The following is a 16089-nucleotide window of genomic DNA, read 5'->3' on the forward strand; positions in this document are numbered from 1 at the left end:
CAACATGCAACAATGTGCATTAAAAACTCAATGCCGTGCTTCGAAAATATCTTTGTCTAACTTGATTGGTTTCTACTTTCTACCAAGACACAAAAGTTAAGGTAATAAGGTTAAATAATCAGTAACCGTTCACCAACTTAGAAAAAATTGGTTAAGATGATAAATGCCTTAGACTTCATTTAGATCAATCAAGATATTATAGAATTTTTCTTTTTCTATATTGTATTAATAATTAACCATGATACGTATAAACAAAAAATCAACCACCAAATAAGTTAAACAATATATATATAATGATTAATTTAGTGACTGATTTTTAGCGTGCATATAATATTTTTTATTAACAATATACAATGGTAAGAGTAAAAGAAAAGGAATTATTTGACACTGTAAAATGTGAAGAGAGTTCCAGGATGGCATATAGAGACAAAAGATATGGAGAAAGCTAGCTATGCAATGGATCCCTCAATATATTCCCTTGAGCATCTCACATCAAAGGTACAAATCTTCAAATTTATTTGGTGCTGTTTGTTTGCATCCTGCTTGGGAACCTTTTACTTGCCTAAACTTTACTCATAAAATATTAAAATCACAAGAAGGAGGATTTTTTAACACATGATATTGGTTAGATAACTTCAGAAGTATAAAGATATTTAAAAAAATGTAATTATCTTCTTTTTCTTAAGGTAATTTAGTTGTTTTTGTTCTTCCTTTGTTTCTTTTAATTTCCTTGACTAATTTTGAAAGACAGAAGCTAACAAAATCTACAAAATTGAGAAGGGAAAATACAATTTTGAATCTACTAGAAGCTATATGTGCACTTATGTAGATCTATCCCGTGCTGAAGTTAAAGATGTAACTAGCTGTCTCAAAAGAATATAGAATAAAAATCAATATGCAAGAATTAAAATTTTGTACTTTTAATTACAAATTATCATCTAGAACTAGAATCGGTGATCACCTTGATGAAATGACTAATGGGTCCCTTGTGCCTTTCCCCTTAGCCTAATTATACTGATCTTTCGGACAGCTTAGAGGTTACATCAGGTAGTTACATAATTGATTTGTTTGTCATGTAGTATGAAAAAAAAAAGGAAAAGGAAAACTTTTTAAAATATTTAATTTCAATTATTTGAACTTATTTAAATAAACCAAACAAAAATTACTTCCAAAGTTAGTTTTCTATAAAAGAAAATTGTATAAGAAAACACATCATGTGAGGATAAAAGGAAAAATTGCATATAAAGAAATTAAAGGATAAATTATTATACGAGTTTAATTTTAATGTACTGACAGTATAAAGCATTCTATTCTTTTAGATGACCATTTATATGACTATTGAATACACATATAAAATTGCTTTACACTAATAGTGCATTAAAATTAAAGTCAAACAAAAATTTAAAAAATAAATTTCAATTTAACTTTATATTTAGAGTTCAACATATTTTGTAATTTATAATTATCAATTAGTTATCATTCATATTTTTAATAATATTAAATTATATTTAATAATATAAAATTATATATATATTTTTTACCGGTTAAATACGAACTAAATTTTAATAAAAGTGTTGGCGCGACTTTCTCTTATGTGTATATATAGTATTAGCCGGAATAATAGGGTTTGTGGTGCCCTCCATTCAAACCAAATGCATAGTTGTGGTTTGGCACCACCCTTAACCACCAAGACAGTGCAGGGGGCATCTTTATCCATTTGTGGGTTAAATCTTTATGGTGAAAGCAACAGAACCTCAAAATTGGGAGGGTGGTGTGATGTGATCAAATACAAAAAAAAAAAAAAAAATAAATTGTAGGACCAATCACACTTTTGTTTCATTTTTTTTTTCTTACAAATATTATAAGAAATAATCTTTTTATGTAATTGTATATATTATTTAATAAATTTAAACATTTAAAATAATTGTTTATTTAATTAAAACCATTTTATTTTTAGTTTTATAAAGCAGGGAGGTTATATGTTATTATTTGAGCAAGGTGCATTTTTTGATGATGTAAATCTCAAACATTAGGACAAATAATAAGTGTGCCGAACAAGCAAAGGTGTTGTGACTTGTGAGGGCCAACCCTACCAGGGAGATAGAGATTAGAGAGAATGTTTCACAATTGCTCTAGTTTAGTGGGGCCAACCCTCCACTTCTAAGACCATCTCCAGTAGGGAACTCATCCCAGTTTCTGTTTATGGCCCACCTGTCATAAAAAGTAACTCCACATCAGCTTTTGCGTCATAAACAGTAAATAGGAACTCAAAGCATCTCTCTCTTCTCCATTAGGAGGAACTAACTTTAGTCCCTGTTGTGGTCCCACTTAATTAATTAATTAAAAAACTTGTAATTAATGTAATTAATTTTTTTTAATAATAAAATTTAAATATTTAAATTTAAAAATAATTCACTATTAAAATATATTAATATTAAATAGATTCATATATAACAATAATACACAATAGATGAATTCGGGGTTACACTAATTTGTAAAATTACTTAATACAAAGAAAAACATAATTAAACTCTATAGTTGACGACAAGCATTGTGAAATTGCCATATGTGTTCAATCAAGTCCTCCTTCAATTGTCTATGCTGCTGCCTATTTCGAAGTTGGGCATTTCTTTGGAGAAATTGATGGTATGGTGCAAAATCTTCCTCTCCCAGCTGAAGTTGTGATAAGCCATTTTCAACATCATCATACTCTAAGCCTTGAGCAAAATTTCCTGCATAGCTGTCTCTTTCATCCTCAACAATCATATTATGCAATATAATACAAGCTCTCATTATGTTGGCAAGCTTTTTCTTTTCCCAAAAACGAGCTGGACCACGTATAATTGCAAAGCGTGCTTGCAACACTCCGAATGCTCGTTCCACATCTTTTCTTTGCCCTTCTTGGTATTGTGCAAATAACTTGCGTTTCTCACCTTGTGGCTTTGAGATTGATTTGACAAATGTGGCCCATTCAGGATAAATACCATCTGCTAAATAGTATCCCATTGTATAATTATTACCATTAATTGTATAATTTACCTCCGGAGCACGGTCGTTTAGAATATCATCAAACACTGGAGAACGATCTAACACGTTGATATCATTATTTGAACCAGAAACTCCAAAGAATGCATGCCATATCCAAAGGTCTGAAGATGCTACAACCTCAAGTACTATGGTTGCAACCCCACGATAACCACTCATGTACATACCTTTCCATGCCTTTGGACAATTTTTCCATTGCCAATGCATGCAGTCAATGCTACCCAACATGCCAGGGAAGCCACGACCTTCCACCATTTGTAGCAGGCGTTGTACGTCATTTGGATTAGGTTTTCGCAAGTATTCATCCTGGAACACGGAAATGACACCTTCAACAAATTTTTCCAAGCATTCGATTGTAGTGCTCTCGCCTATGCGCACATAATCATCAACAGCATCAGCTGCAACGCCATATGCTAACATCCGTATCGCAGCGGTACATTTCTGAAGTGGCGACAAGCCTCTTCTTCCAGTTGCATCAACCCTCTGTTGGAAATACGGATAGACGTTTGAGAGAGCGTCTACTATCCGAAGGAACACATCTCTTCTCATTCGAAATCTCCGTCGGAAAATGTCAGCATTATACACCGGTTCATCTGCAAAGTAATCTTGGAAAAGGCGATCATGTCCTGCTTCTCGATCTCTGTTGATCCATCTACGAGGAATTGGGATAGGGCTTCTATCGATATCTTCTTCTTCTGAATCTTCGAGTAAATACTCATCGATCCAATTATCTATGAGTGTGTTATCTTGCCGTCTTCTTTTGCCATACAAAGCCTCATTGAACATATCATCAAAATTTCTAGCCATATGGAGAAATGTAATTTTTAGTTCTTTGTCGATGTGAGAAACAAGAGTTGAAGTGGAGTTGTGGAGTCATTGATAGTTGATATTTATAAGTGTGTCTGCAATAAGTACCTTAACGGCTAGTTTTGCAACGGCTAGTTTTGCAACGGCTAGTTTTTCTTAACGGCTACTTAACGGCTAGTTTTGCAACGGCTAATTAACGGCTAGTTTTGCAACGGTCACTTTAATGAACAACAACGACACAATAATATTGACTAATTTCAAATCTTACATCAGAAATAAATAAAACAAACTACATCACATACCAGTAATACGCAATAAATAAATAAGAACATACTACATAACTCTACGAATACAAGGAACCATTAAGTAAACCACTTGGCCATTATTTTCTCACATGCAATCTCATGAAGAGCTCGTCGTTTCTCACTCATTGTAGACGTGTCAGCATTAAGTATTTGCATATCCATTTCCCTTTCTTTTGCTTTTATCTCCATTTCTTTAATATACCTCTGAGTTTGTAATTCTTGTTCTTTCATTGCCGCTTGAATTTGTATCTCCTTCTCTTTGATTGCCATCATCTTTGCTCTATGTTCCTTCTCCTCTTCTCTTTCTTTTTCCCTTTCCATTAGTTCCTTTTCTCTAACATTCTTAATATCTTCCATGAGAGATAATTTTTTGACAACCGATGATTTTCTTTCGCTAAAATCTTCAGACATATGTGCTTTTCCCTTACCTCTTCGCTTGCTCTTCTTTGATCCTTGTGGGCGAACGGGAGAGTCCACACCGGGTTCGTCAGCCAACGGTGTTTCTGGGTTTGATGAGGATGAGTATGCTCCAGTTGCACTAACCTTGGTTCTCTTTGAGCCGCCACTCTGTGTAGGTAGTTGGCTTCTCCATTTTTGCTCCAATCGAAGCATGTTCCAATGCCTCTCAAAAGTGAACTTTTGACCATAATTTGTGGAATAAAGTTTATAAGCCAACTCCTTTATATCATCAGCGTTCGAACCACTCCTTATGTTTCGACTAGCTTGATCGTAGCAACCAGCAAATTGTGCAACAGCCTTGTTGATCTTATACCATCGTTTCTTACATGCAACTACCCCCCTTGTCATGTCGGTGCAAAATTCTACACAGTAGCTATGAATTCGACTCCAAAATGTTTCCCCCTTTTGATCGGTACCAACTACAGGGTCAGTTGAAATATTTAACCATGCACTGATCAACATCTCATCCTCTTTCCAATGCCAGTGTTGAATACTATCTTGCCTCCGATCTTCAATATCATCATTGAGGTCGATAGCATCTAATCCATGAGGGTTGGCAAAATCTGAATATTGCGAATTTGGACTAGATTGTATAGGAGTCTGAGAGGATGGGTTAGAAGAGCCACCAACACCAGATGAGTTATGTCTTGATGCACTAAATTGAGTTGGAAACGGCAAGGAAGTTGGAGTAACATTTCCGATAGAAGGGTTAAATATGGATGAAAATGGTAAATGGGGTGTTTGTGAATTTTGATTTTGTGGTTGGAATATAGGAAATTGATTATTATAAGGAGTTTGAAAATTGAAATTAGAGAGATTTTGTGGATTTGGATTTTGAAATGTATTTGGTAGTATGAAGTTTTGATTTGGAACTTGAGAGTTTGAGGTTTGAGATTGTTGGGTATTTGGAATTTGAGGAAAGTTTTGTAAGTAATTGAAGAAAGAGTTGAGTTGGTTTGGATCCATTTTTTCGAACAAAAAATAATAGTAGCAGAATGATGATTTTGTGAACTTAGAAGAAGATGAAGAAGAGTTGTAGAGAGTGTGAAAATACAAGTGTATCTAAGTGGTATATATAGAGTAACAAAATATTAATTTATTAATAATAACGGTAACATAGTAACGACTAGTTTCTAACGGCTATTTTTACAACGGCTAAATTAATATAATAATATAAATATAAATAATATTTAATATTAATTATGATATAAATAATTAATATAAATTATTAATTAAATTAATATTTCATTATTTAATTTATTTAATTATTATAATTATTAGTAAATTAATTATAATTTAATTACTTAATTAATTATTTGTTAATTATTTAATATAAATTATTAATTAAATAAAATTATCAATATTTAATTTAATTAGTCATTACATTTATTATTAAATTAATTATTATTTAATTATATAATATAATTATTTAATTATATAATATAATTATTTAATTAATTAATATTTTATATAATTATTTATTATTTATTTTAATGCCAAATGGCAATTGTTTATTACTTTATGGGAGTCCCCATTCAGAGGAACTCCCTCTTCTCTCTCTCCTCTTGAAAAACGTGAAGGACTTCACGTTAATTCTCTCCAACGGTTCAATTTCTTCTTTTTTTGACTAAACAGTAGCAGGGCTTCTCCATTGGAGATGCTCTCACACCAATAACCAAAAGAGATATCATTTTTAGAATAATATTATTTCTATATTAAATTTGATATTTTATTTTTAAATATTTAATTTATAATTGTTTAATTAGTTATTTATATTTTTCTATTTATTCAACATTTTTTTCCAAAAATTAGACCTTTTAACATTTAAAATATTATATTTTTGTTCAATATTTTATTTTTTAATTTTATTTTGTATTTTATTGATTAAAATTAAAATTTTTCTTTTAAAAATAATTATTTTTTATTCTTATGTTATTTTTATTCTCAAATTATTAGAATTACCATCATAACTATTATAATTATAATTATAATTTTTGTCCGTATCTAAAAAAATTATAATAAAAAAAAGAATATCTAAAAAAAATACTATTTCAGAGAATTAAAATAAGATAAAATAAAATATAGATCTAATTCTAAAAAAAAAATTTGTTTCAGGCGTTAGAAATTAAATTATTCTTTTACTCACTTAAATTTTTTTCATATATACAATTTTCGTCCACTTTTTGTTTTTTTATCAAAGATAGGGATATTCGAATCCGCGATCTCTTAAATGAGTATAGAAAGATTATGTCATTTGAACTATAACTCAGTTGCTCAATTCTCCTCCACTTAACCACACCCATAATATTAAATATCATATTTGATAAATAAAACTCTTTTTTTTTAACTAACAAAAAAAAAGTAAAAAATAGAATATTGAAGAAGTGTGTATGGAGCCAGGCCAGAGATGAAGGGCCCACATGATTGGACTGGAGATGGGGCCCAAAAGATGGTGTTTGAGAGGAGGCAAGTGTTTAATATTCCATTGCTATGAGTTATGAGAGATATAAAGCAGTGGCTGAATGCAAAAGGAAAAAATGGAAGGCTGCACCAATTGCCATTGGGATTTAGGAAAAGAGAAAGGGAAGAAGATACATTAATTAATAATTTATTAATTAATTAAACCAAAGAAAGCAGAAAAGGTGAAACTATCAGAGAAGGAAGGGGACAAAGTGGAAGAATGTTAATCCCATGATTGTAATAAAGCTTAGCAAACGAAAATATTCCTATTTGACTTTGTTATATCTCATCATACACCATTCATTCTATATAAATTTAGCTTCGCTGTTCATTCATATGTCACAACTATTGTTGTTTTTAGTGCTTTTTTTTATGGTTGACAATTAATTTATAGTTAGTTGTGTTTCTAATCCGGTTTATTAGCTCTTGACAATTACTCTTATTTATGGGAAAAAAGTTAAAAGAAAAAATAAATAACTAATGCATATGTTAAAGAAGCGTTATTTTTTGTTATTAAGATATCATAATCGTTTCAAAAATATATATAAAATAAAAATAATTCTATAATGGTGTTTATAGTTAAATTTTATGAATGACATAATCAAACTTTATACTTAGTATAATCAAAGTATATTAATATTTATAGTCAAAATATGAATGAAAATACAATAATGGATGACTGCTTTTGAAATTCATAAAAGGTTTAATTATTTTGGGAGTAATTATTCAAATCGATCTCTAAAAGTTTTAAAAATTGATATTTTAGTTTCTAAGAAAAATTAATACACAGATCGATCCTTAAGATTTTACTCTAACAGAAAAATCAGTTTCCAGATCATTTTTCGGCAGAATAATTACTCAGATCAGTCCCAAGAATTTTAAAAACAGACATTTTAATTCCAAAAAAAAATTAATACACGGATCAATCCCAACATATTTTTTGTTAGACGTAACAGTTTTTCATCTATTTTACTTTTATTCTATGTCAACTTTTATTATTATTAAATTAACTTTGTGCATGTGAACGATGACAATAGCATATTAATGCATTCTTTTTGTTAGAAACAAGTAAGGTGAATAATGAGCGTTTTTAATTTTTCGTGTGGGAGAGAGAAACGTGTATGATAATATGGTGTGAGGAGAGAGGTGTTTTATTTGACTATGGGATGACACCAATCAAAAGCACCGATTTGTTTGCATTGTTTTGTTTTTTAAACAAATAATCACAAATTGGACGGTCCGATTTATGATTTCGAAAATAAAAAAAATTTTAATGTTAAAATCGGACCGTCCGATTTTTATTTTAACAAATAAAAAAAATAAATATAAATCGGACCCTCCGATTTGGAGTTTATTTTTTTCTTCGAGCAAATCGGACCCTCCGATTTGTAATTTATTTTTTTCATCAAACAAATCGGACCGTCCGATTTGAATAAAACACCATATTAAAAAAAACACCTAATTTTTCAATAACAATGTATTACACATATATTTAATCAATATAAAAAAAATTAGCCGAATAATGATGGTTTGAAATTCAAACTAAAATATTTTCTTTTAATACAAACATGTTTTTTAAAATAGAACATCTTTTGATTATATTAAATACAAAAATATCAAATGACTTTAACCTTGAATTTCTTGTAGAATAATCTTTAATAATCTTTAATAATCTTTAATAACATTGTGTGTTTTTCTTTGATATTGCACTATCTGTTGTTATTCCCTAATATGGATAAAAAAGATTAATTGTAGCTAAACAAATCGGATCCAATAATTTGTTTATTTGTTGTCCGAAAATTTGATGTTAAAGTCCTAATTCGAACCCAATAAATTAATGATAATGAGAGAATGAACAAAAATAGTATATTTAATGAGACTTCGAATGACACCTAAAAAATATTTAAGAGAGATGTAATAAAAAATTATACAATAAAAAAATACAAATCAAACCATTCAATTTATGTATTTTATGTCTTTGGAATATTAAATTTTGATATGTCGATTTCAGTATAATTATCTTCCACAAGATGATTAAACATGCTTGTTTCAATATCCTTACATAACACTACCGTCACCTTTACTTTAAAATTGAAAAATAAAAACAAGTCATACAATTATTTTCCACGTGGATTTTTGCTATTGGCATGCGTTCAATGCTTGAGATGGAATTTAACCCAAAGTCGTATTAGCCAGATTGGAAAAATCTTTTCATATCTAAACAAAGATTTTGACGGTTCTGCTTTTAATTTGCTTTGATTAATTAATTTAAGTTTCTTATATATATGTTTGTTGTTGATATGTCAACTTTTCCTGTTTATGTCAACTTTGCGTCTTTTCAAATGACCTATTTTCGCATCCAAATTTGTTATTATTTTGAATTCAAAGTTTTTTATTAAATGGTTTAATTCATTCTATAATAGAATAAGTTGAAAAAGTTTTTAAATATATCAATATACCGATATTTTAATAATTTTTAATTATTAATTTTAATTATAATTAATAATTAAATATTATTAAAACATTCATATACCAATACACTTAAAAAAATTTTAATAGATTGATGTGCATAGTTCGTCCAGGTGAGATGTAAACTTTTAATCTTATTCCTGACGAGTTGAATATATCTGAGCGATACAAAAAAGGTGAGTAGATATTTACAAAAAACATTTCGAAGCTCAAATCAATATTTGAACAAGATTATTTTAATAAATTTATATATAATTTTGGTGTACTTAATCTCCATATGAAACTCTTATTTTATAAGTAATTTTTTTTTTCATTTTAGACTTCAAATATAATTATTTATAAGTAATCGGTTATAAACAGAGTAATAAACAATCATAATGAGATTATTTATCTTAATAATATATGAAGTATAACGTATTATTTATAGTATTAATTAATGAGACATATTTTGGATATAAACGAGTTATAATAACCAGATCAATATTGATCAAAAAGAAAATAAAAATTCTAAAAGGTTTGTATTATATACATTAAGACACTTATTAATAAGTTGAAATTTATATTTAAAAAATTCAAATTTTCAAAGTATTTATTTTTAAGAGAAATTACATACAAATTTTTTTAAAAAAATTCAACATAAGTAAAATTAACAAGTTTCTCAGCGAAATCCAAATAATAATAATAAAGAAAATATCACTCCTTTTTTCTGTGAGATATTAAGATGACACTCCCTTCTATTTATAAAATATATATTCCCCTCTCTTGTAATTCTAAAAAATCTCCTATTTAATCCATTTTAAATTTTTTGTGTTATAATTAATATTAACTTTATCCATTTTTCAAGAAAAAATAAATTATTTTTTACAAAAATATCTTTTAGCAAAAAAATTATTTTTTATCATTAAATTTTACTTACCAAAATATTCTTTAATAAATTATTTTTTTATTGATTAAATTGTATTTTTACTAAAATATTTTTTAAAAAATTAATAATTAAATTATTTTTTTGAGATATCCTTCAATAATTTTTTAATTATTAAATTATAATTTTAACAAAATTTTTGTTAACCATTTTTTTATATTTTACTATTAATTTTTCGATATTAATATATATTATTTTAACATTAAATAAAAAATCTTAGTAAGATTATTTTTCAATAATATAAATATATATTAATTGTTATAAATACTAACAATAGTAAAAAAATTTTATTTAATATTAAAATAATATATATTGATATCGAAAAATTAATTGTAAAGTATAAAAATAATTGTTAACGAAAATTTTGGTAAAATCACAATTTAATAATTAAAAAATTATTGGAGGATATCTTAAAAATATAATTTAATTATTAATTTTTATAAAAAAATATTTTGGTAAAAATACAGTTTAATTAATAAAAAAATAATTTGTTAAAGAGTATTTTGTTAGGTAAAATTTAATGATAAAAAAATAAAATTTTTGTTAAAGAGAATTTTTGTAAAAAATAAATTTTTTTTAAATGAATAAAGTTAACATTAATTAACAAAAAAAAAATTAAAGATGAGTTTTTTTTTTAAATTATAAAAAAAATATATTTTATAAATAAAAAAGAGAGGAGTATCATTTTAATATCTCATAAAAGAGAGAAATGGTATTTTCTCATAATAATAATAATAATAATAATAATAATAATAATAATAATAATAATAATAATAATAATAATAATAATCACATGATTGCGCAACCAACCTTCCATGTTATTAGGGAACTTTCATTTTTATCTTATTATATATATATATAGAAGGAAAAAAAAGGTTCCAATTAATAATATGGAATAATGTAGAGAAGTAAAAAATATATATAAAGAAATAATGGAGATTAGAGAAATGGATATATAGAACTCTGCAACTCATATAGCAAAAAATTAATTAAAAACTAACTGCATACATCTTTTTAAAGGGAGAAACTTCTTCCTGTAAAGTAACTATCCACATGCTGTACCATAAAAAGTAATAATAATGAAAATAAAAATAAGAAATTCACATGCACCCGATCACACTGTAATATATTCAATGAGAATGAAAAAGCAAAATATATAATCATTGTAGCAAAAAGATTAATTTCGACCTAAAGTAGTGTCAAATTTTTAGATGAACTCCTCCATGTTGCTTGTGCTGCGATGCAAATGGTGACCTAATTAATATAATTAGGAAACACTGCATTTGAACCATAAAGGATTCTCATGCCACATGACTAGTTAAATTTAAGTTATTAATACTTGTCCTTTTTAAGCAACATTTCAAAGAAAAAAAATATTATATGTATCACACGCCAAAAATTAATTAATATATATTAAAAAATATTAAAAAATTATCAGAATTTATTATTTTTTGTTATTAATTAATCATAAATATTTAAAATTATGAACTAAAATATATTATTGAATTAATAAACAAAAAGAATTGAGTTGATGACTAAAAATAATTAAAAAAATAAATTTTAATGATTTTTTAATTTTTTATATTTTATATTCTAACACAAACAATTTTTTTATATATATTTGAGTATATATATATTGTTTTATATATATTTAATATATATTTTATATTCTAATATAAACCATTCTTTTTAATTATGTCTTTGAGTGTTTTGTGAACAATAAAGAGAAATATTAGAAGAGTTTTATTATCTTCTCAAATGAGCAATCCAGCTACCTAACAAAAAAAAGTTGAATTTAATAATGTTTAAATTTTAACTACTTAAATAAAAAAAATATTTAATTCATCATTTATTTATGCAGTGTTAGAAACATATGATACAACTTTTGGCGCATGCCAAAAGCAAGGCGAAACATGGAAATGGGACGTCATACTCATACATCTTTTATTTTATTTGTTTTCTCTCTTTTCTTATTTGATTTCCTTCTCATTTGAATTTTTTTTCCCTTCGAAATTCTTAATATGATTTGAATGTAGTTCCAAAAAAAGGCCAGGTAAGAGAATGACAATGTGACACAGAATTCCGAAATACGGTAATAGTAATTAGTTCTTAAAAAATATTCGTTTTTTAAATTTTTCCTTTAAAAATTTCATTATTAAATTGATCGATCAAAAATTATAAATTAATTATTTTTGTTATTCAGTTATTCAATTAATAATTTTTAATAACAATAAATGACATAAAATATTAATTTACATCATATATAATACTTAAAATATCTAATTAAATACTCAATAAATATATTTATAAAAATTTATCAATTTAATATTTTTAGATTATATTAGAATTATAATTTATATAATTAAAAAATAAATTAAATTGATATATTTTTATAAATATATTTATTCAGTCATTTAATTAAATATGTTAGATATCATATATATTATTAGTTAATATTTAATATCATTAATTGTTAACAAAAAATATTAATTGAATGATAAAAAATAAAATTAATTTTATTAATAATTTTTTTTAAAATAAATTTAAAAATAATTTATTTTTAAAATCTAATTCAACTATTTACTTTTTTCATATGGATAATCTCACTCAACAAGGCTTAGCAGTGTGGAGTGTGGACCGCGCCGTAAGAGTAATAATAAATTAATACCAAATATTAATGATTGATTAAAAAAGCTAAAATAAAATAAATTAAGTGGATAATGAGCATTATGGTTGTGTTGTGGAGCATGGACCCTATCAAATTTTGGATTTTAAATTTGTCCTTACTTGACCACAAGAATATCCAAACTGCCATACACATTCCCTGCTTTAAGTGCCAACAACTTTCTTTCCGCTCATATTCTTCATTTTTAGTATTAAAAAATGTAAATGATAAATAATCATTTATATTATAAGCTACGTGGTCTTGGAAAAACTACTACTATAAAAACTATTTATATTAGCGTCCATCTACTGTATAAATGGATTAATACAGATTTTTGTCTTTTTATGATTTAAAAACGTATCATTAAAAGTGTTACTTAAAGAAAAAGTGTTATCCTTAATCGTTAATTTGGCTCTGATACCAATTTTTATAATGTAATTTCTTTTTCAAAATTTCTATTAACTCTTCATATTTTGTTTCGAATAAGTTTATAATTTGTATAGATTTGGTTGGTGATACTTTATAATTTGTAATTTCATAATCAAATGTATTGACTATTTCTACTATTACTAATTCTGATTTCATTTTTATAGTTTTTCAATCTTGTTTTAGTTTATAATATTCTTTTTTGCATGGATTATTGTATATAAAATTTTTTATCTGTTTGTCTTTTTCTTTAATATAATTTTTCAAATCCTCAAAAACTTCTTTTATTTCTACACTTTCTGTTGTTTCTAAATATCTTTTTAATTCTTCAACTTCATTTTTCATTTTTTCTTTCAACAGCTTTAATTCTTTTAGATCATAATATGGTGTTTCAGACATTTATAATTTTTTTAAGTTTAGCTCCAACTTATTTATATTTGTTCTTATTTCTATCCTTTTTATTATAAGGTCATTAATTTCGTACTGAAGATTATTTAATTCCCTTTTTATACTCCTTTATTTTACCTTTTAATTTTTTCGCCCTTTTTCTTTTTATTTTGTTTTCTGGTCTTTCAATCTTTGTATACTTCATTATTTATCTTAGAATTTCTGCAAATTCTATTATCGATTCATCACTATTTTCTAGAGATTCTATTAATTTTTCTAACTCTTCAACTTCCCCTTTCAATTTGTCATAGATTATTTTTAGAGCTTCAAATGCTCTCTAATTTATTTCAGAAAACTGTAAATAATTCAACCGATTTTCTCTTTCAAAGAGCTCTTGTTTCTTGTCTTGATAGGTTACATATATTTTCTCTTTATTTATTGTCATAACTTAGTGTTTAGGGTTTCATTTAATTTTTCGACCTTTTTTGTTAATTCTTTTATTTCAGAATTTTCTTCTTTAATCTTTAACTTAGATAAACTTAAAGGGCTATTAATTTTGGATTCTCTTATTTTAAAATTCGATGAAACTAATTTTCCTGATGGTTCTTTTAGTAAAAGAACTGGGTTTTCAATAGCTTTATACTTTGGTATTTCTGTCTTTACAATTTTCTGGAATAATTCATCGACATAAATTCTTTCTCTGTTTTTAAATATTATACTATGATGGCTATTTGTTAAAGCATAATTTATTGCATATGTAATTGAAAATGGTTCATCGTCTTGTTCCATTAGATTCTTTCTGTGAAATTTATAAGCCAAACTTGTAGATCTTCCAAGATTTTCAGTTGATAAAGGTATAGCATATCCAAGATGGGCATTGAATTTAACATTTACGTTTGCCAAGTTTCCATGAACAATTTCAATTATTTGATCTATTGGATCATCAGTAATTCTTTTATCACAGATTGCTAAGCTTATTGGTGAATTAATTCCTTTCATATATGTAGATTTGATTAAGACTTGTATAGTACTAATATGAATCCATCCAATTTTAGATCTTTTTTGTTGATCCTTAATTTTTTCAATCTGTTTACCCAATTCTTCATCATTTATCAAAGCTATTTCAAGTTCTCCATTGGCGGATTTTATCTTTATAGGGGCTTCAAGTTGAATTTTTCCATAGTATATTATATTTTTTCTATTAAAAACTTCTTTTAAAATATTTTGTTTATTAAAATTTTCATTTGATTTGAGATTTAATTCTGTTTTTAGAACAGCCTGTTTTTCATTATCTAATAAAGCAGGTAATCTATAATAATCAGATTCTTCCGTTAATTCTAAGCTTTCTAAATAATTCATAACTAAGAGATTAGGATAAAGGCGTATCTTTCTGGAGAAAAACTTCCTTTATTTAGTATATTTTACATAAGATATTTTTATCTCCAGATGGGAGATTGTAGATACTAACTCCAGAGGGGAGTTTGGAATTGGTTTTTCCTAAGGGAATTCTCCTCAAACTATAGAATCGCCTCAGCAGCTTCCTCCTTGCTCTCCTAGCATATGAGTACTCTTAGCCTCCTGCTTTCTATTGTTTGATGATTTCTACAATTGCCTAAGCAACCTATTTATAATGGTTGGGTCTGATGGACAATTCCCATCCTTACCCTTCTTATGACGTCATTGCTTACGCCATTGTTTATTATCTTGCACCAGCTACATTGTTGGTGCTCTATGGCCTAAGCGCTTACGTCACTATGTAATAATGTTGAGAGATGCTTCGGATGTGCTGTCCTCCTCTTTCATTATGTGACCTTCAGATGCGTTGTCTTCTTCCTTTATCATGTGGGTTGACTCCGTTTCATTATTGCTTTCTTCAGATAACTCTGAGACACATAACTGGCACTTGTGGTCTTCTCTGTCTTTTATCAAATAGCAGAGATTCCTCTTTATCCCTTCGGGGAGCTTTTCTAAGAGTCCAGATAAGTTGTAGAATGCTGATTCAAATTCCACTAAGAGTCTCATCTCTCCTTCTTCAATTTCATTCCTTTTACTAGACACAAGCAAAGTATTTCTGCTTTTATAATTGATTCTTGTGTGAGATTCCCTTGTTATCTTTTGAGTTCTTTCGAAGACCCTTGCTAGTG

General features: G+C 26.8%; 1 protein-coding gene across 1 annotated transcript; it reads right to left on the bottom strand.

Moving 5' to 3' along the window:
* Positions 1-2532: 2532 nt before the first annotated feature.
* Positions 2533-3852, bottom strand: LOC140174695 (uncharacterized). The gene has a single exon (XM_072200187.1). The coding sequence runs from the start codon at positions 3850-3852 to the stop codon at positions 2533-2535; it is 1320 nt and encodes a 439-aa protein (XP_072056288.1).
* Between the last annotated feature and the right edge of the window lie 12237 nt (positions 3853-16089).

This window comes from Arachis hypogaea, chromosome 8, assembly GCF_003086295.3.
Source record: "Arachis hypogaea cultivar Tifrunner chromosome 8, arahy.Tifrunner.gnm2.J5K5, whole genome shotgun sequence".
In the NCBI taxonomy this organism is placed as follows: Eukaryota; Viridiplantae; Streptophyta; class Magnoliopsida; order Fabales; family Fabaceae; genus Arachis; species Arachis hypogaea.

Coding starts and splice junctions, on each gene's coding strand:
- LOC140174695 (XM_072200187.1), bottom strand. CDS start 3,852: ATGGCTAGAAATTTTGATGATATGTTCAATGAGGCTTTGTATGGCAAA.